General features: G+C 39.2%; 1 protein-coding gene across 1 annotated transcript in view; it reads right to left on the bottom strand.

Moving 5' to 3' along the window:
* Positions 1 to 3,386: 3,386 nt before the first annotated feature.
* The window catches only part of aoc2 (amine oxidase copper containing 2), a 53,959-nt gene continuing 37,133 nt past the window's right edge, over positions 3,387 to 20,212 (bottom strand). The window contains exons 3-5 of the mRNA XM_057817181.1: positions 17,959 to 18,125; positions 6,823 to 6,955; positions 3,387 to 6,713 (exon numbers count right to left, since the gene is read on the bottom strand). Coding sequence (XP_057673164.1) covers positions 6,429 to 6,713; positions 6,823 to 6,955; positions 17,959 to 18,125 — 585 coding nt within the window. The 3' untranslated portion in view covers positions 3,387 to 6,428. The remainder of the gene's footprint in view (positions 6,714 to 6,822; positions 6,956 to 17,958; positions 18,126 to 20,212) is intronic.

Below are 20,212 nucleotides of genomic sequence, written 5' to 3'. Positions count from 1 at the left end.
GTTTTTTGAGGACGTTGAAATACAGACTAAACGCCTCGACTGCCATCTTTAGGACTAAAGCTGCAATTGCCAAATGGCTGACGCTCTTTTGCTAGTGGACGACCAAAACTGCCAAAATTTTAAATAAATAAACAAACAAAAGCAAAAAATAAAAACGACTATAAAATCACAAATTTGGTAAATATATAAATGAATAAATAAATACATAATCGAATTAAAAATTAATATAAATACAAAAATAAGAAATATGCTTTTTTTAAAAAAATACTCTCTCTAAATATCAAAAGCCTCAGCATTAAGTGGTTCATATACTAATATTTTCTCTTAATTAATTTTTAAATACATAGTTTATGTAATAGTTTCGACACAGACATATTCTAAACAGTACCATAGTAATTATGCTTTAAGGCAATCAAGTTACTTATATTAACTGGAATAATTTACAGTGGTATTAAAAAGTATCTGAACTTTTTGAAATTTCTGCATAAAATCACCATCAAATGTGATCTGATTTTTTATTAAAACCATACAGATGGGAAAAAAACTGTCTCCTTTAACTAAAACCACCCAAACATTTATAGGTTTTGATATTGTAATGAGGATAGTATGTAAACAATGACAGAAGGGGGCAAAATAAGTAAGTGAACTATCACATTTAATATTTTGTGCCCCCCTTTGGCAGCAATAACTTCAACCAGACACATCCTGTTGCTGCAGATCAGTTTGGGAAACATCGATTAGGACTAATCTTGGCCCATTCTTCTCTCCAAAACTGCTGTAGTTCAGTCAGATTCCTGGGATGTCTGGCATGAATCGCTGTCTATAGGTCATGCCACACAATCTCAATGGGGTTCAAGTCAGGACTTTGACTTAGCCACTCCAGAACGTGTATTTTGTTCTCTTGAACCATTCTGATGTTGATATACTTCTGTGTTTTGGATCATTGTCTTTTTGCAGCCTCCATCCTGTTTTTAGCTTCAACTGTCTGACAGACGATCTGTGGTTTTCTTGCAAAACAAACTTTTGAATTCATTCTTCCATTAATGATTGCAAGTTGTCCAGGCCCTGAGGTAGCAGTGCAACCCCAGATCATGATGCTCCCGCCACCATGCTTCACGGTGGGGATGAGGTATTGATGTTGGTGAGCTGTTTCATTTTTCCTCCACACACGACGTTGTGTGTTTCTCCCAAACAATTCAACTTTGGTTTCATCAGTCCATAAAATATTTGGCCAAAACGTCTGTGGAGTGTCCAAGTGCCTTTTTATGAACATTAAACTAGCAACAATGTTTTTTTTTAACCAGCAGTGGCTTCCTCTGTGGAGTCCTCCCATTAACACCATTTTTGGCCATAGTTTTACATATACCGTATTGGCCCGAATATAGGACGGTGTTTTTTGCATTGAAATAAGACTGAAAAAGAGGGGGCCTTCTTATATTCGCGGTCTAGAAATTATACCCATTCACGATGCTAGATGGCGCCGGGTATCATTGAAGCGATGTTCTGTCATGACAGATCTCAGCTACTCTCAAATTTAACCAGTTTGTATTATTTTATTGCAATGTTTTTCCTTATTCAGATTTGTTTCAAGACTACAGTTACAGTTAGAGTTCACGTTGATGGTTAATGCAGTTATTGCAATTTTGTTGTTTTATCACAATAGATTGGTTTATTTACATTTCAAAAACCAGAAGCCATTCATTTATGAATGTGATTGCACTTCAGTTTACATATTTAAATGTTCAGATATTAAGATTTGAATGAGGCAAAATAACATGCGTTTTCTCTCAAATATGTCGTTATAATCATTTGTTTCAAATGTACTGTAATTATTTTCTGTGTAAAAATTAATTTGGTGTTTAAAAAGTATTTTTTCAAACTTGAGTCTTGAAATAGAGGGGATCGTCTCATAATCAGGGCCCTCTTATATTCAGGCCAATACGGTAGTTGATGTGTGCACAGAGATATTGGACCGTGCCAGGAATTTCTGTAAGTCTTTAGCAGACACTTTAGGGTTCTTTTTTACCTCTCTGAGTATTCTGCGCTGAACTCTTGGCGTCATCTTTGGTGGATGGCCACTCTTTGGGAGAGGAGCAACAGCGCCAAATTCTCTCCATTTGTAGACAACTTCTCTGACGGTCGAGTGATGAACATCCAGACTTTTAGAGATGGTTTTGTATCCTTTCCCAACTTAATACAAATCAATAATCCTTGATCACAGGTCTACAGACAGTTCTTTTGACCGAGTCATGATGCACATCAGAAAATGCTTCTCATCAAGGCAGTTCTTACCAGGTGTGTGTTTTATAGTGGGCAGTGCAGCTTTACACCACTCATCAGGGATTGGGCACACACCTGATTTAAATTGTTTGGTAAAAATTGGTTTAAATTGCTCTTTAGGTCTCCTGAGGCAGAAGGTTCACTTACTTATTTTTCCCTCTTCTGTCGTTGTTTGCATTCTATCATCATAAAAATATGGAAACCTGTAAATGATTGGGTGGTTTTAGTAAAGGCACACGCTTTTGACAAAGATCAGATCACATTTGATGGTGATTTTATGCAGAAATGTGAAAAATTCCAAAAGGTTCAGATACTTTTTCATCCTACTGTATTTGATTTTTTTTTTCTTAGTGATTGATCTTTTAATACTGTTTGTTCTTGCGCAGTTATAGTATGACGCAAACACAGGTTGCAAAATATATGCTGTGATGAATAAGTAGCTTGTAAAACATGCACAGTTGATGCCTGAGCTAGATACAATTTTATGAAGGTTGAGAACTTGCTTTCGTTTAAAACATAATGAACTAAATGGTATTTGTCGCTCAATTGCAGTTTTTTTGTTTTGTTTTGTTTTTTAAATAAATATATATTATTCACTTTGTAAATGAGCAATGTGAATGATTGGATGGACGTTTAAAAAAATGACATCATTAAATTCTTTTGTACATTCAACTGAATTGGCCACCTGATTTTGTTTTTGGGTTACTATTTTAGTAAAAATGGCGTTCTCTCTCTCTCTCTCTCTCTCTCTCTCTCTCTCTCTCTCTCTCTCTCTCTCTCTCTGTTTTTTTTTTTTTTTTTTTTTTTTTTTTTTTAATTATTTGACAAAGGTAGGTAATTCGCAAGTAAAGTGGAAGACGAACTTTCAACGCTTGGCAAGTCAAAAATTAAAGCTTAAACCTAAACTTCTATTTGTAAACACCAGGTGGTGGTAGAGATCTTAAGAAATCTTCTAACGTCTTTGTCGCAGTTGTCATCCCAGTCACATGGAAGAGGAATGCGCGTATACAAGCACAGAGCTTTACAAGCACAGAAAAAATACAACAAAGACTCCTTCTGCCTTTACAAAATAATAATAATAATAAAATACACAATCCAAACTCGGTACTTTTTTAATTCATTGAAGGGAATATAAAGTCATTTTCACGAATTGTTTCTAAATACATAAACTGTGAAAATAAGTGCTGAAAACGTACATAGGTTGAGAGAAATTTACTGTGTGTTGTAGCAATAAACACTTTTTGTCCACCTTGTCCTTAACCAGCAGGTTTTGGGAGTTTAAGACAACTCCCTTCAACTATATGACACAGAGCAATCTATTTATTCATTCTAATTTGGCAGGCTTAATAATGACACCCAATCATAACACATCAAAGTTAAATATTCCATACAATCTTTAATTCTTAAGATTTATTAAGTGAAACATTCAACTTTACAATATAAGTATTGGCGTGTCACATTCAGTGTAAGGCCTACATTCATATAATACCTTCAAAATACAGGCATAATGCATTACAATGCAAAATAAGGGTTACCACAGCAGAATGCTTTTGTTTTGCTTGCATGAATGAACTACATGATTAGCACAGTGGGATGCCCTTTTGCAGTGGCGGAACTTATGTGAATAAGGTCCAGGTGCAATTAATGACAACGGGCTCCTCGAGCGGACGGTACAACGTTGGAGGGTTGCTAGTGGAAAATTTTCAACAGGCCCCGCCACACTTTCACAGGCCCGTTTATACAATCGTGGGTGGGGTGCTACTGGTGGAGAGATTAAAACACTTATACTCTCTATTAGAGCACCACATTATTTTGAGAACCTACCCTACCTCAACTATTCCCCTTGACATCCAAACACCGGGACCCCCAGAGGCTTGGTGCCGCTCGGCCAGTAACCCCCTAAGTTCTGCCCCAATATTTTTGCATGTTTAGGCACGTAATACGCAAGCCAATGTCATGAAAGCAAATGTGCGTGACAATGTGCAATACAGAGCTTAAAACATGACGAGTGAGCATGACAAAGCGTGTGCATTAATTTTATAATATGCTTTGTTTTTGATTTGGGCAAAAATTAACCTCTGTGAAGTTGGCACCCCCATCAGATGCAAATGTCAGTCGTTTGTTCCAGGTTTGTGCTCGTTTGTGCTGAAAAAAAAAATGTTTGTGCTGCTGTCATTTTTGAGATATTAACACTTCTTTTATAGGTAAATCTGAGGTCAACCAGTCCCCCATTTTAGGTAAAAATGGCTTAAAATCGTGTCAATTGTTTGTGTTGTAAAAATTTTCGCTCGTGCTGCTACCATTTTTGAGATATTGAAATCTTAATTTCGAGTGATGACGTGACTCGCAGCGCCCCATTTACTGCAAAATGGACCCGAATGGGTCCCATTGGTTTGTGCTAAGTTTGCGTTAATTGTTGGGACACCCCTCTGTTAAGAAAGTTGGAACCATTCGTCAGCCGCGACGGAGGGGCTGCGATTGACGTAATCACTCAAAATTAATATCTCAGTAGTAAAAAAAAATACCACCACAGACAAAAAAAAAATTACAGCACAAATGCTCAAACGTAGCTTAAAAGAATGGCACAATTTTCGGTCCATTTTGCAATAAATGGGGGGCTGCATGACATCATCACTCGAAATTAATATCTCAAAAACGATAGAAGCAAAAACGGAAAATTTTACAGCACAAACAATTGACACCATTTTCATTCATTTGTAATCTAAATTGGGGGCTGGTTGACCTCAGATTGACCTTTAAAAGAAATGTTAATATCTCAAAAACGATAGCAGCATCAGTGTTTTTTTTCCAGCACAAACCTAGCACAAACAAATGACATCATTTTTCTATAAATTTGCGTCTGATGGGGGGCTAACGTTACAGAGGTCAAAAATGACCATTACCCCTATTTGTAATATACTGATTTAAAAAAGCAAACACACACATTACATTTATGGTAAAATACTGACGGCTGATGTTGCCAGAATTTTAAGGGGAAAAACGTGAAATACGCGTAAATGGTGTAGGGTTTTAACAACCATGATATTTATGGTTTAATTTTTGCAGATCTTTTGTTTATAATGTAATTGACATGTAACCAGTTTTGATGGCGTTGATGTCATGTCAAACCTTTTTATGTTGTCACTTGGCAGTCTAACATGCTAACTATAGAGCTACTGAAGATAGACTGTGCTACTGGCTCAGTAGTTAGCATACCTGATTGCCACAGTGACAGTATTGGTTCAAACTCCAGTTGGAAAAGGGGAAGAACAAGAAACATATGTACTTTTAACAGTCGTTTTACAGTTCATAAAATCAAATAAAATGGTATTTTACGTTTGTTTGCTGTGAATTTAACAATGAACATTTTTTGGTTTTCCTGTTTCATTAACAGCACTATTCGGGCAACCACAGCTGCCAGTGTTTTACAATAAATTCCAGGGATGTCCCGATCGCATATTTTTGCACCAGAGTCCGAGTCATCTGATTTTGAGTATCTGCCAATACCGAGTCCCCCAACCGATACCGATTTTTTTTTAACTGAAGTTCCAAACATGTTACTCTCCCACCGTGCCGCCTTCATTACGTGAATTATTATTAAACAAGAGTAACTTAGAAAATGCTTGTCTTTGTCATCAACGTCGCTCGTTAAATGCTTCATTGAGTGAGTCCACTCATGCTTTGACGCTTACACTGCAGAGAACAGCCTGTCACTAACACAAGTAAGCTTAATGATGGTTGACAGATTTGTGCCTTTGATCGTAGAGCTACCTAGCATCTCTGGCAAGAACAAAGCTACAAACCTGTCAACCATCGTTGACTTTAAGCACCAAACGCCAGCTGGACAGTTTGGCCACACTGCTTCGTGCGAGGCTGAGAGGGTGTTGTGCTGTACGAGCATGAAGCAGAAAAACATGAATTATATATTTTTTAAATTAAAATCCCCGATCCTCTGCAAAATGGAGTGATCGGCCAGATTTCCGATCATGTGATCGGATCAGGACATCCCTAGTAAATTCAGCATGTTTTTTTGCAGTGTGGTTGTTGCTTAAAATATGTTATCCAGCTCTGCTCTTAAAAAAAAAAAAAAAAAAAAAGAATAGACAATAAGGGGGCGGGAAAGAGTGTGGGTGAGGGTAGTGTCACACTCAGTCCTTAAACTTGATGACGCCCTCAAAACCATTGTATTTGAAGGGTTCCAGCACTGGACTGCAGGTCTCTTGAGCCAGGCAGCCCATCCTGTTGTATTCACAGCTTTCTTCACTGCCTGGTAGGAAGTAGACCCCATCAGCAGAGTGAACGGAAGGGTCCTCGTCGAAGTAGTTATGGGGTCGTAGCAAGACCCCTCCGCCGTTGCCTACAGTTACGGTGTTGGGGATGTCCTCGGCATGAGGGATGTGGAGGAATCCAGTGGTCACCCACGCAACCAGATCCTGTAATGAACATTCAGATCATTGCGCACCTCTGTCCAACATAAACACCAGAGATGCATACCTAAGATGAAATTTTCAAACACGATTTGAGAATGGAAACACGATGTACCTCATCTTCAATGTTTTCATCGTCTTCGATGAACATGCTGAAGTCAACTGCTGGGTTCCAAATATTGTTTTGGTTATACAAACTGCTGCTGGTCTGCTCACTGTCCTTATACTTAGTGATGGCAACTTTATACCTACACAGACAAGCAGAGGAGGAACCATGTAAATGATTTATTTCCAAAACAGTGGTGGATAGGTTTTTTTATGTGCCTCAAAACAACTTACTGTACGTTGATGGACATCTATTGAGACTACGTGAAGTCTACATTTTACATATGCTGCCGAAAGTTGTGGATGACTTTGATGATGGAAGGCTCCACTTATGCTCCACCCAGGGGTTAATTTGTGCCGGAACATGCCGGAACATGTTCCGGTACCTCTTGATTTTAGACTCCACGTGACTTATTTGGTCCGTTCCGGCACCTTTTGAGTGTAAATATTCACGATAATAATAATGCCCGGTGTTTTAGAGGAGAGCATAAAGCAATGATAGTCTCCTTTTATGCTGGCGCCCTCTTCAGTACATTACGCCACGACTTGCATTAGTTAAAGAAACACGGAGCACACATTAAATAACACTGGAAACCAACCACCACTCTAAAGTCATGGTTGCCCAAACTTTTCATCGAGCATTTGGGCTTAACAGAAAACAATTGCTTTAAATTGTAACACTTGCTAGGTGAAAGCTTGGCAGCGAAAATAACACAGGAACCTTGCCACCCTTCCGCCACCCTAATGCAAAACAAACAACAAGTCACTGGCGGGTGGCTATGCAGTCCACCAATCGGAGCATCGTGCTGGCGCAACAATAAGAGCCCATAATATTATATAAGTTATATATGTTTTTTTTTTTTTTTTTTAATTCATAAAAAAAATAATAATAATGTGCATAAATTCATTTACAGAAAAAAAAATCCCAAGAATTGTATGCTGTTTATTAAAAAAAAAAAAAAAAAAAAAACGTCATTTGAAAGAGTCGGAGATTTGGTGATGACAAATTACGCCCCTCCCCGACATAAAAAAAAAAAAAAAAAAAAACTTCGGCGGCATCTGGAAAGCACGCAGCCAGGAATCGGATTAAACATTATTTCAACATGCCAAAAAGGCAATTGAATTTACAGTTTTTCTTTCAAAAAAAGGAAGATTCAAAACGAGTCAAAAAAGCCACAGCCGGGGAACAGGGAAGCTGCAGCAAACATGCTAACAATGAGAAGCAGGTGCAGCAGGAGGCTAGTGCCGCAGCAGGTAGCCAGGTTCACGGGGAGCCAGCCAAGCAGAAGGCTACTACCGTGGCAGCAGCTGGTCAGGTTCAGCGCCACCCGGATTCGGGACCAGCTACAGCGCCAGCAGTCAGCCAGGTGAACCACCAAGAGCCGGAACAACAGGCCTGTACCCTGGCATCAGCTAGCCCGGTAAAGCAGCCGGAGCGAAAGGCAGGAACCGCCACATCCTCTCGCTCAAAGGAAGGTCCAGAAGGAGAGGAGAGTGCACTGAGCGGAGAAGAAAGCATGACATCCTCCAGCGACGGGGTTTGGACAGCAGCTCAGTTGAAGGTGAAGCAGACTTACTACCCCTGGCTTCTTATGGGAAATTCGGGTTTGGGTTGTACAATTTGTAAGCCGGTGGGAACTTTGGGGCCAGAGAAGACGGGGGGGATGAAACTAGCCAAAGAATGGCTTTCAAGCACAGTGACCTCATCTGCTCCAGATATTAAAAAACAGCAACGCGCACTTAGAAAAAAAGTATTTGAACATCCCCGTACCAAGGCTCACTTAGCAGCAGCAAACATTCTTGAGAAGGCTAAAGAAAACACTTTAGGACAGCCTATATTTAATAGTCTGTCTGAACAGATGACCACTACAGCTCGCGTATTTCGCACGGCGTACAAGGAGGCTAAACGCGATGTTCAGCGTTACCGGACCAGACCGGTAAATGTGGTTATGTGGGCAATTGCCCATGCTGTGCAGAGAAAAGCCAAAATAATTGTAAATTGTTGTCATAGCATTTATACCATGGATATTATCTGAAATTGAGGCTTGTAAGTCCCACAGTATGGCAAGTGGGCATTTGCGTGTTGTTTTTGACAGCAGTTTTTGCCTGTGTTCCGGGACCTGTGCGTGTCTAGTCATCCCTGCGCTGTCATATGTACTTTGCGTTCCGGCACCTTATGATTTACAAATTAAGCACTGGCTCCACCTATATTAATATTTTTCTAATTTATAAATTGTGATTTATTGACCTGTTTTGCACATGCAGAAATTGTTATATATAAAACAAGAAATTGAATCGTGTTGTCCAAAAGTTTTATTGTGATCAATATCTGCAATAAAAAAAGAATGACAGACTACTTGTGTTTGTATGCGATGCACATGAGTGATGAGCTCATAATACCATAACTATATTCAAACCAGGTGAAAATTACCTTGTAGTATTTATTTGAAACAACAAAATCCTTGTCATATTATTTGTAATTTCGCCTCATTTTGGCCACTCGGGTGGCCGGCGTATCAATCTACACCTCATGTTAACGCAGACTGCACAGACTGCTAGAATTTAGTCCACAAACGATCAACGAAGTGAGAAGAACAAACATACAATCTTTTAGTTGGATCCTTTAAGTTTAAAGGAGCAAGCCACATAAATTAAGTTATTGTCTGCTGCTGGTTTCGATTTAAGGCGTATGGCGGGGTACATCCACACTGGCGCTTTGTATCTGGACGATGATCAAAACATTCCACTTCCAAAGATATATTTAGGTGCTTCCAGGAGTTGACACAACAACACACAGAATAGAAAGTCCCAGAGCCTCATCTTGTCATGCTGAATCCATTTTTGGAGATTCATTTCACTTAAATGTATCATAAAGCAAATGAATACAGTAATATTTGAGAAGTGAAATGAAGTGTATAGGAAAAACCATAGACATCAAGATACACTGACAGGTCAGATTAGGTATTCTCTGCGCACAGCTGGCCCGTAGGGGGCTGTGTGAGTCAGCTTCAATTATTAGAAGTCGATGGGAATGACTGTCACGCATGCTTTTGAACACACAGGCGAAATTACCTTCATAAAGTACGAAATCTGGACCACATACTACTAACAAGGATTGTCTCAGGAGTGATTTGTTCGAGGATTCAAGGTAATTATTATATTTTTCGTACAATGCGTGCATTTTGAAACGTCGTGAAAAAAAAATCAGTGGGAGCCATTGGCGTCATTCTTCGACAAATTTATGTACAATAACTGCCGCACATTCGCCATTTGTACGTGAAGTAAATGCTTCCTGCACAGTTTCTTTTGCTTTTAACCAGGAATCAAGAATGTTTTACATATGTATTTATAAAGAATTCAGGGATTTAAGCGTTTATTCACAAGAATTTCAAGTAAAAATCTCTTTGTTTTGCTACGGCGGCCATGTTGGATTTTGTATCTCTAGCTTTTACGTGTTTTATGTAATATTTCAATATCATAACTTTCAGTGAAACACCGTGGTCCTACACTAACCCCTAGGATGACGGCAACAAGCAGATCTTCGTCTACTTTGACCCCGTGCACCTTTGGAAGAACATCTACAGCAGCTTCAACAACAACGGCTGTATGGTGCTGCCCAAGTGTCCTGGGGCTGAAGTAAATGCGCAGCCTTATTCACTTTATAAAAAGAATGAATCAAATGCCTATCTTTCTAAAACATACATGTTTTTTAGGCGCCTGAGAGGATGAGGACTGGCCAGATTCTTGAGCCTGAAGGGGCTGGCCAGCTGGGAGAACTACATGTCTGTCAAAGCAGGCTACAAGTTGACTCAGAAGGTGCTGGCGCCCTCTTCGATCGAGAAGCAGAGCGTCGGGCTCATCATGGCGGTCGTCAACCCCAACACAGTCGCCGGGCTGAGGCTCCTCGCCATGACCACGGGCAAGGAGGAACACAGGGACACGGCTGACGTTCTGAAGATGTTCCAGAGGAGGATGTCTGTGATGAACGTGCGCGGGCCGGGGCAGGACGTGCGCTGGAATGATAACTACCGATGTGTGCCGCGGCCAAGAGCAGGAGGTGATGAGGGCGGGGAAGTAGGTGTTGAGGACAAGGCTGGCTGTTTTGATGAGCAGTCGGAGGCCAACATCCATTTCCTCCAGGAGATTGGTGAAATTTGCAAGGTACGTAACCACACTGTAGTTGATTAAATTGAATTGAATCGACAGCAAGCTTGTTCAGTTTTTTTTATTTTTTTTTTATAAAATGTTCCAGCTATGGACCATAAAGAAGAAGAAAAAGTAAAGAGGGACAAAGACCGGTAGGCTGCCGACGCCCACTGCCTCGGCTCTGCACATCCAGTGCAATGCCCCCGCCTCCTGCAGGGATATCATCCTCCGCAAGATCACGGGGGTCAAGTATGTCTGCATGGGAAAGGCCAACTCTGACCCAACGGAGCACTCAGTTGGCAAGCGCCGCCAAATGTGCGGCACCAATTATTGGACCAGCATAAAGAACTTCATGGTCAGCAATTGGCTGGCCCAGCGCCTGCACTTGCTTAAGATCGTCGGGTTCTACCCTGTGAACGTGCAGCTGACCTGGACCGTGCCAAGGCTGTGTAGAAAAAGCATGACGAGGTGATCTTGATCTTCCTGGCGGCCTCAGACCCGACCTTGCCGGGGTACAGGTGCCAGGATGGGCACAGGCTGGTCCCCACCACATCAGCGCAGGTCCTTCTTCAACTGTTTTGGTGCAAACTTCTCCAAGGATGTGACTTCCGATGCGAGGACGCACAAAGCCTTAGAGTGGCAAACCAGCAAGAGGGAGATGGCGAGGAACAGAGACTTGTACAAGTCGAGGAAGCTGACCGGAAAACACAGCAATGCCATATTCTATGTTCAATACTTTCTCACCTGCGTTATTCAAAGCATTAACTGCCAAACTGTTGCTCATTCACTTCGATTATTTGCACTGCCTGAACATACGACTATCTCATACGCATTTTATATTTGTTTATTTAGATTTTATACTTGCAGGTCACTTTTGAGATTTTGATTTATAATGTACAGTAAAGGGAACTGCTCCACAATTTCATTGTACAAAATAAAGGGCTATTCTATTCTATTCTATTCTATTCTATTCTATTCTATTCTATTCTATTCTATTCTATTCTATAATAAGTTGTGATTGTATATACAGTTTATTAATAATCTATTTATATATTATTTATAGTTGATTCTGCATGTTTTCCTCAAGTATTAAGTTTCTGATGTGAAAATCGAGTGATTTATTATCTGTTGAAAACTTGCAGTAAATAAGAAAATAAGTTGCTATTTTGGGAAAAAACGTATATGTTTAATAATGCTATTGATCCTGAAATATAGGTGATTATCTCTGCATTTGGTGATTTTTGTGCATCTAGTGTCAAATCTGAGAATTTTATAGCCATTTAAGTTTTTTTATACTTAAATAAAAAAAATATTTAATAGGGATTTTATAAGTGAACGACTTTGAATTTTTTGATGCCGCTGCTCATGGAGACTCAGATATGGCTAAGGTAGGTGCCTGTTTTAGGTCGGTAGCAGCTTTGGTTTTGAAAATATTTGAAATTCAAGTTTTTGAAAATAGGCCCCCTACGGATCGGCCCCGTTTCCTGTGTCCTGTCAAGTATTATGAAGTCTATGGATAAACAGAAAGTGTGTAAAAAAGTATTTAAACAAAAGTAGGCCGGTGCATAAATTTGCCAAACCTTGTGCTTTTGTTGATGAGAAAATCATTGATCCTCTAATTTTTTTAACTCAAGATTTGTGTAATAAGATGAATGAAGATGACCTACATACTGTACACAGCTAAAACCAAAAATGAGAAAGGGTATTTTACGATGGGAAGTTGTTATCCTCTTTGGGGGATGGCTACAATAGCTGTTGCAGAAATTTCAGCTGTCAGTTTCCGCTGTTAGGAACAGTAAATGGAAGACCACAGGCATAGTTCAAGTCAAGGCCCGGAATGGCGGACCTAGTAAAATCTTGGAGAAGCAGAGACGAACGATGATGAGAAGAGTCAAATTGAGCCCACAAACAGATCCAAAGATCTACTACATGATCTTGCTGCAGATGGTGTCACGACGGCTAGGTTCATACTGCAGGTCTTAATGCACAATTCTGATTTTTTTTGTCATATTTGTTTTTTTGGCGTGCCCGTTCAAACTGCCTTTGTCCATTGAGCCCATTCAAGTATTACTCATGCGCATTAATTTGCAGTCCGACACACGCTGAGCAAACTGACCCGCATGCGCAGAAGCATCAAACCAAATACAAACCGGATTCGGTTGAAGTTGGGAAATTGTGTAAAATGCAAATAAAACCAAAATACAACGATTTGAAAATCCTTCTCAACCCATATTAAATTGAATACACAACAAAGACAACATATTTAATGTTCAAACTGATAAACTAATTGTTTTTTGCCAAATAACAATTAACTTAGAATTTCATGGCTGCAACACGTCCAGTAGAAGTTGGGAAGGGTGGCAAAAAATACTGAGAAAGCTGAGGAAAGCTCATCAAACACCTATTTGGAACATCCCACATGTGATCAGGCTCATTGGGAACAGGTGGGTACACTTAAAAGGAGCCTCCCCAAGCATGCTCAGTCATTCACAAGCAAGGATGGGGCGAGGTTCACCACTTTGTCCACAACTGCGTGAGAAAATAGTTGAACAGTTTAAGAACAACATTTCTCAAAGCAAAGTTGCAAGGAATTTAGGGATTTCAACATCTACGGTCCATAATATCATCAAAAGAGAATCTGGTGAAATCAATGCACATAAGCCCCACGGCCGGAAACAAAGACTGAATGACTGTGACCTTCGATCCCTCAGACGGCACTGCCTTAAATACCGACATGAGTGTGTAAAGGATATCACAAAATCGGCTCAGGAAAACTTCAAAAAACCACTGTCAGTAAATACAGTTCGTCACTACATCAGTAAGTGCGGGTTAAAACTCTACCATGCAAAGCAAAAGCCGTTTATGAACAACATCCAGAAACGCTGCCGTGTTTTTGGAAACACTGGACGTCGTGTCCTCCGGACCAAAGAGGAAGCGGACCATCCGGACTGTTATCAACGCAATGTTCAAAAGCCAGCATCTGTGATGGTATGGGGGCGCATTAGTTCCCATGGCATGGGTGACTTACATTTCTGTGAAGGCAACATAAATGCTGAAAAGTACATAGCGATTTTGGAGCAAAATATGCTGCCATCCAAGCGATGTATTTTTCATGGACGCCGCTGCTTATTTAATCAAGATAATGCCAAGCCACATTCTGCACGTGTTACAACAGCGTGGCTTCGAAGTAAAAGAGTCCAGGTTCTCCCGTGGCCCGCTTGCAGTCCAGACCTGTCTCCAATTGAAAATGTGTGGCGCATTATGAAGTGTAAAATACGATAGCGAAGACCCCGGACTGTTGAACAACTGAAGCGGTTCATCAAGCAAGAATGGGAAAGAATTCCACATGAGAATTAGTCTTCTCTCTTTCAAAACGTTTATTGAGAGTTATTAAAAGGAAAGGTGATGTAACGGAGTGGTAAACATGCCCTTTCCCAACTTCTACTGCACGTGTTGCAGCCATGAAATTCTAAGTTAATTTTATTTGAAAAATAAAATAAAGTTTATGAGTTTGAGCACTAAATATGTTGTCTTTGTTGTGTATTCCATTGAATATAGGTTGAAAAGGATTTTCAAATCATTGTATTTTGTTTTTATTTACATTTTACACAATTTCCCAACTTCAACCGAATCCGGTCTGTAACTACGCACTGTGTGTGCATGACGCACACACATAAACCTTATGTGTGTGTGTCAGTTTGCCCCGACTCGGCCATGAAAGCAATGCTAAAATATTGCTCACTTGGCGCACAGTAAGAAACCGAACATTATCAGGCTTATCCTTTTCTTCATTGTATTTTTGTATCACTGTGGTTAAGCCCGCCTCCTGCATAGTAAAAGCCAAGTTCGAGCTAGGCGCTAACGCTAATGAACAGCTAAACTGTTGCCGTCTTGCTTGCTTCTCTCGCTTTTTGCTGACTTTATGAATTCCAATTTGGGAGACATGACAGTTTAGACAGCCGCTACATTCTGGAGAAATGTGTCCCAGATCAGATTTAAACCACACCAGCCACCCAGATCGGATTTAAAATGGTCCACTTCTATGCAATTTGTTGCGTTCAGACCGTAAAGTTAATGCCTTGCTTGAGTTGGAAAAACGCGAAAAAAATCGGATTCGTGCATTAAGACCTGCGGATTGAAACCTAGCCTAAGTGTCAACTATTCAGCGTTGTTTGCACAAGGTGATGCTGTATGGGAGAGTAATGTGGCAGAAGCCTTTTCTGCGCACGTGCCACAAACAGAGTTGCTTGAGGTATGCCAAAGCACCTTTGGATAAACCAGCCTCATTTTGGAATAAGGTTCTGTGGACTGATGAAACAAAAATTGAGCTATTGAGGCATGACAAAGGGCAGTACGCATTGAGATGAAGAACACAGCATTCCAAGACAAACACTTGAGAGATGGCTTGAGTGTCGAGGGCGAAATAAAGACAGAAAAAAAACGAGCCGACCTAAGCATAGCCTTAGTTTTTTCATCAACACCATTTTCTTATGCCACTGACAATGACATTCTCCTGTTTCAACAATCTATCCTTTACCACCATATGCCCTGTCTATCTTATTTACTATATCCTCTGGTTGTCTTACATCTCTGACCGTTCTTTCAGGCAATTTACATTGCTATTTTTGTGTTGTGATTGCAAATGCTACTCGTTGACAGCCAATGAACACATATTTTCATTAATAACAAATCTTAATTCTATAATTTATTTACACATCCCCCTTACTAATGTTGTTTTTTTTTTTTTTTTTTTTTTACAACAGAAAAGGTAACAGAGGCAGTCAAATACCATTATAATTCTTTTTAGGTCATTCATTGTCAGACAGAAGCAGCACAGCAAAACGCCACGCTAAAAAATAAGTAAAAAATATAAAAATAGCTTACCTCTGTCCTCTGAAGGACCAGGCCAACCCAACAAAATGTTTACTGCATATGACATGTGAATGGCTTCACCTAGCTGGCGTTAAACGTCCGCGCAAGTTGATCCATTCTTCACATTTTTTCCTCCGAGTTTTTGGTTTCGTGAAATGTATGAAGAAAACTTCCTTCATATGTCGTAATGTCTAGAGTCGTTTTTACAAGTTCCATAACAGCAATGTTTGATCGTTGATGTTGATTGTTTTTGAAAGAAAAGTAGCAGAAATATAATGGTCTGTTTGCGAGGGCGGGTCTATAACATCCCCCTTCCGCTTTACTTCTGCTTTACGATGCGATGTCACGGTCTAAAAATAGCATTCGTGCTGTATGCTATTGCTAGTTACTGTATGGTATTTTGTAAGACTTTATTTGACAGTGGCGTCATAAGACTGTCATAAGACCGTCATAATTATGACATGACACTATCATTGGGCATTACTGAATGCTTATGACAGATGTCATTAAGTGTCATCCGGCAAATTATGTTTCTAACTCCATTTATGTCCAGCTCGGATTTTTTCAAACCATTCAAATGTGAGATATTTTGCCGGATAACACGCAATTAAATCATTCATAAGCATTTATTTATGCTCATGATAGTATCATGTCATGAATATATGACTGTCTAATGAGAGTCTTATGGTGCAACCGTCAAATAAACTGTTACCAAATACCATAACTAGCAATTAATGAAACAACGGGAACAGTAACTAAATAAATAATTAGCATATAACATGAATTTTGATTGTTATTTACATCTGGAGCGCTGCAATGCATGCTAGAAGGCATGTTGGACAACAACAGTGTTAACAGTAGGTGGCAGCAGAGGTTGACTGTCTCCCCCAAGGGAGCAGTGATGGCCAAATTAAGCTTCTTGAGGCAATGAAGCTTTGCAGCCAATTGATTCAAAGCTTCATGGTGGTTCATTTGGTCTTATTGCAGTCGTATGATGCCGCTGTCAAAGAAAGTTAATATTTTTTGGTGTAAATATTCCATAATACAGTGAGGACAGCCGGGGCTTATAAACCAGTATGGCTCATCTATGAACAATTTCTGTTTTCGTGTCACATTATGTGGGTGGCGGTTTATAGTCAGGTGCGCTTTATAGTGTGAAAATTTCGGTACTTTTTGCATGTGTTTGCCTCTGATAGCTATTAACCTTTGTGTTTTCTTGTGGTAGCTTTAAAGCAGATTGTTAATCTGTTGACCACATTAGTCACGTAGCGCATTTAAACCACCCTTATTAGATATTACTACTTTTAAATATTATCTTAAGGCATTTTAGTACATTCTGCCTGTATGCACTGAAACAAAACATGCTAAAAGCACACGGTAGTACTTTGGGTGTCAAATTCGCCTCTTGAAGGACACTTCATTAGTGTAGTCATTTTGGCAGAACACAGGTTTTGTCTACTCTAGTCTCATCCTGTCTTTCCTGTTTATTTGGTTTTTGCTGCTCGTTCTGTGAAATATTGACACTGCTGTCCCGCTAATTAATATTCATCTCGGGTTCAAATTGAAAGGGCCGAACAGATGACGTGTTTATGTCGCTAGAGTCATACTCTGAAAGCACGGCAGCACTGTTCGTTGACGTCACTGCCCACAATGCATTGTAGTGTCAACAACAATGGCAACTTACTAGTTACACTTATTTTACAAATTTTAATAAACGGAAAACATCAAAAGGGGTTTTAATATGAAATTATTAGAACTCATACTAACATTTATATTTTAGGAACTACGAGTCCTTCTATCCGTGGTTCCCTTTAAATGATTGTGTTCAATGTGTATATAATATTATATTCAATCAATTATAGGCCCTTGAATTAAAGCTTATCAAATTAAGACAGACTTAGTAATATCGGTATTCATCGTATTTTTGTCCAAAGAATCAAGATCATAATATCGTCATGAACAAAATTCAGATTGTACTGAGAGCACTACTTTGCTTTGGTCCAACTGCGACAGTCTAACACAGTATTTTTTGTCACTTCTGTTCTGTTTTTTTTTGTTTGTTTTGTTTTTTGTTTTACTTTAAAGACAAAATATTGATTTCTTTTCAATATGTCTATCTTGTTCTTACCTGGCCCAGGACATTCCTTTCTCATCTGTCTCACTCTCTGGGAGATGATCTCCAGCGAAGCTCATCACTTGGAGTCTATAGGAACGCTGATGACCCCAAGCGTTGGTTTTGTTGCTTGCAATGTGGAGGTAGCGAGGAATTTTTGTACCATGCCGGAGAGCTGCTTCCTACAAAGGTGGAACCATTTGTCCGTCAGACATTCATTCATTAATATTCTGTACTGCTTATCCTCACGGGGGCGGGGATGCTGGAGCCTATCCTAGCTGACTATGGGAAGGAGGCCGAGTACACCCTGAACTTGTTGTCAGCCAAGTACAAAGCACAAATAGACAACCATTCACAGTCACATTCACCGCTCGATCATTTGTAATGGACAACCAACCTAGCATGCATGCTTTTGAGACGTTAGTGGAAACCATAGTACCCGGAGAAAACCCACGTAGGTACGGGGGAAACCTGAGATACAGCCCTTGAGCTCAGAACTGTGAAGTTGGATAACAAATTCTAGTGGGTGATATATTGTCTCATATGTTATTGCCGACATATGCAACATTATTTTTGATATTATTTTATTTAAGAATAAACATTAATTGCATTTCAATTGATGGATTGTTAGGATAATTTATTTAGTTATTATTAAAATTATAATACATGTTTTGAAAATCACAATGCATAACATGTCATATAAAAGCTACTGTATCTAAGTGTATAATATAAAATAGGTGAGAAACCTAACATCATGTTTGTTCTCTGCCAATTAGAGCCCCTCAAAAGTGTTGATTTACTCCAAAATGACTTTCATTTTGGCCTTCAAAGTGCATATGTTAGCAAATTTGAAGCCATACTTTTATTGCCAAACAATTTTTCATAATGGTTGTCATTTGAAAACTGTTTTAGTGCAGAATCTGAAATATGTGGGAGCAACTGCAGACATGCTAAACATGGCATGCTTTTATTTTTAAATGTTCACCAGAAGCGCGCATGCAAAGCTGCTAACCACCAACAAAAAAAAAAAACACACACACACACACACACACAAAATACACTCGTCATATTTTCCTCAAGCATGTGGTATTAGTTGTACTGTTTTATTCACATCGTTTCCAGAGTTTTCATGTTGAAAGTGTCACCTTTTAAAATAGAGTATTAGATAAGGCTGCCATAGTTAATAGCAGGCATAAGTGGTTATACAACTATATGCTACATTGTCTTTCGCCAATAACCTCAATCATAGACTTCATAATGTATTGACGGGACACGGGGCGAGGGGCCGATAAACACGGGTCTGCGTTGTTGGCGAGGCCGTCAAAGCTGACCAAGTGGAATCACAGCCAAAGAGCTTTTTTCATTGAAAATTCTTTTGAAGAAATAATGCTTAAATTCCTGAATTCTTTATAGATATGGATGTAAAACAGTCTCGATTGTTGGTTAAAAGCAAAAAAAAAAAAAAAAAAAAAAGTGCAGTTAGCATTTATTTTACGTAAATATGTCGAAGTACAATGCTAGTCTGTTAGTGAATGTACCTAGTGGCCGCTTTATGTAATCAGAGCTTTTTCAGTAAAAACTTTTGTGAATAAATGCTTAAATCCCCAAATTAATTATAGATATGGATGTAAAATAGTCTAATTTCTTGGTTAAAAGCAACAACAACAACAAAACGTTTAGTTAGCATTTATTATACGTGAATATGTCGAAGTACAATGCTAGTCTGTTAGTGAATGTAGCTAGCGGCTGCCTTATGTAAACAGAGCTTTTCCGGTGAAAATTCTTGTGAATAAATGCTTAAATCCCCGAATTCTTTATAGCTATTGATGTAAAACAGTCTCGATTCTTGGTCAAAAGAGAAAAAAACAATGCCATGCAGTTAGCATTTATTTTATGTAAATATTGCAAACTATGATGCCAATGCAGTAGCGGTTAATTTCTCCCATTGATTTTTTTTCACAACATTTCAAATACAGGAAGGAAATGAAGGATAGTGTTCTGCTTATTGTGTAGTAGGACTAACATACAGTTTCAGAGAGTTGTTGCAATGGTTAAGTCAGTTTACATTTGTGCTTTCTTAACAGACTGTACTATATTTGATCCAAATAAATACCAAATATTCTAAAATACTGTAAACACTGTTTTTTATTCTTATCTTTCACATCTTTGATGTGGAAGATATTATAGAAGTTAAAAGGCAATAACGGTAAGAAGATAAAAAGTAGCGATAGTCACTTTGTTGAGTAACTAATTACTCTTGCAATGAGGT

The sequence above is a fragment of the Corythoichthys intestinalis genome, chromosome 16 (assembly GCF_030265065.1).
Source record: "Corythoichthys intestinalis isolate RoL2023-P3 chromosome 16, ASM3026506v1, whole genome shotgun sequence".
Lineage (NCBI taxonomy): Eukaryota > Metazoa > Chordata > Actinopteri > Syngnathiformes > Syngnathidae > Corythoichthys > Corythoichthys intestinalis.
This window is presented reverse-complemented; position numbering and strand designations above follow the sequence as displayed.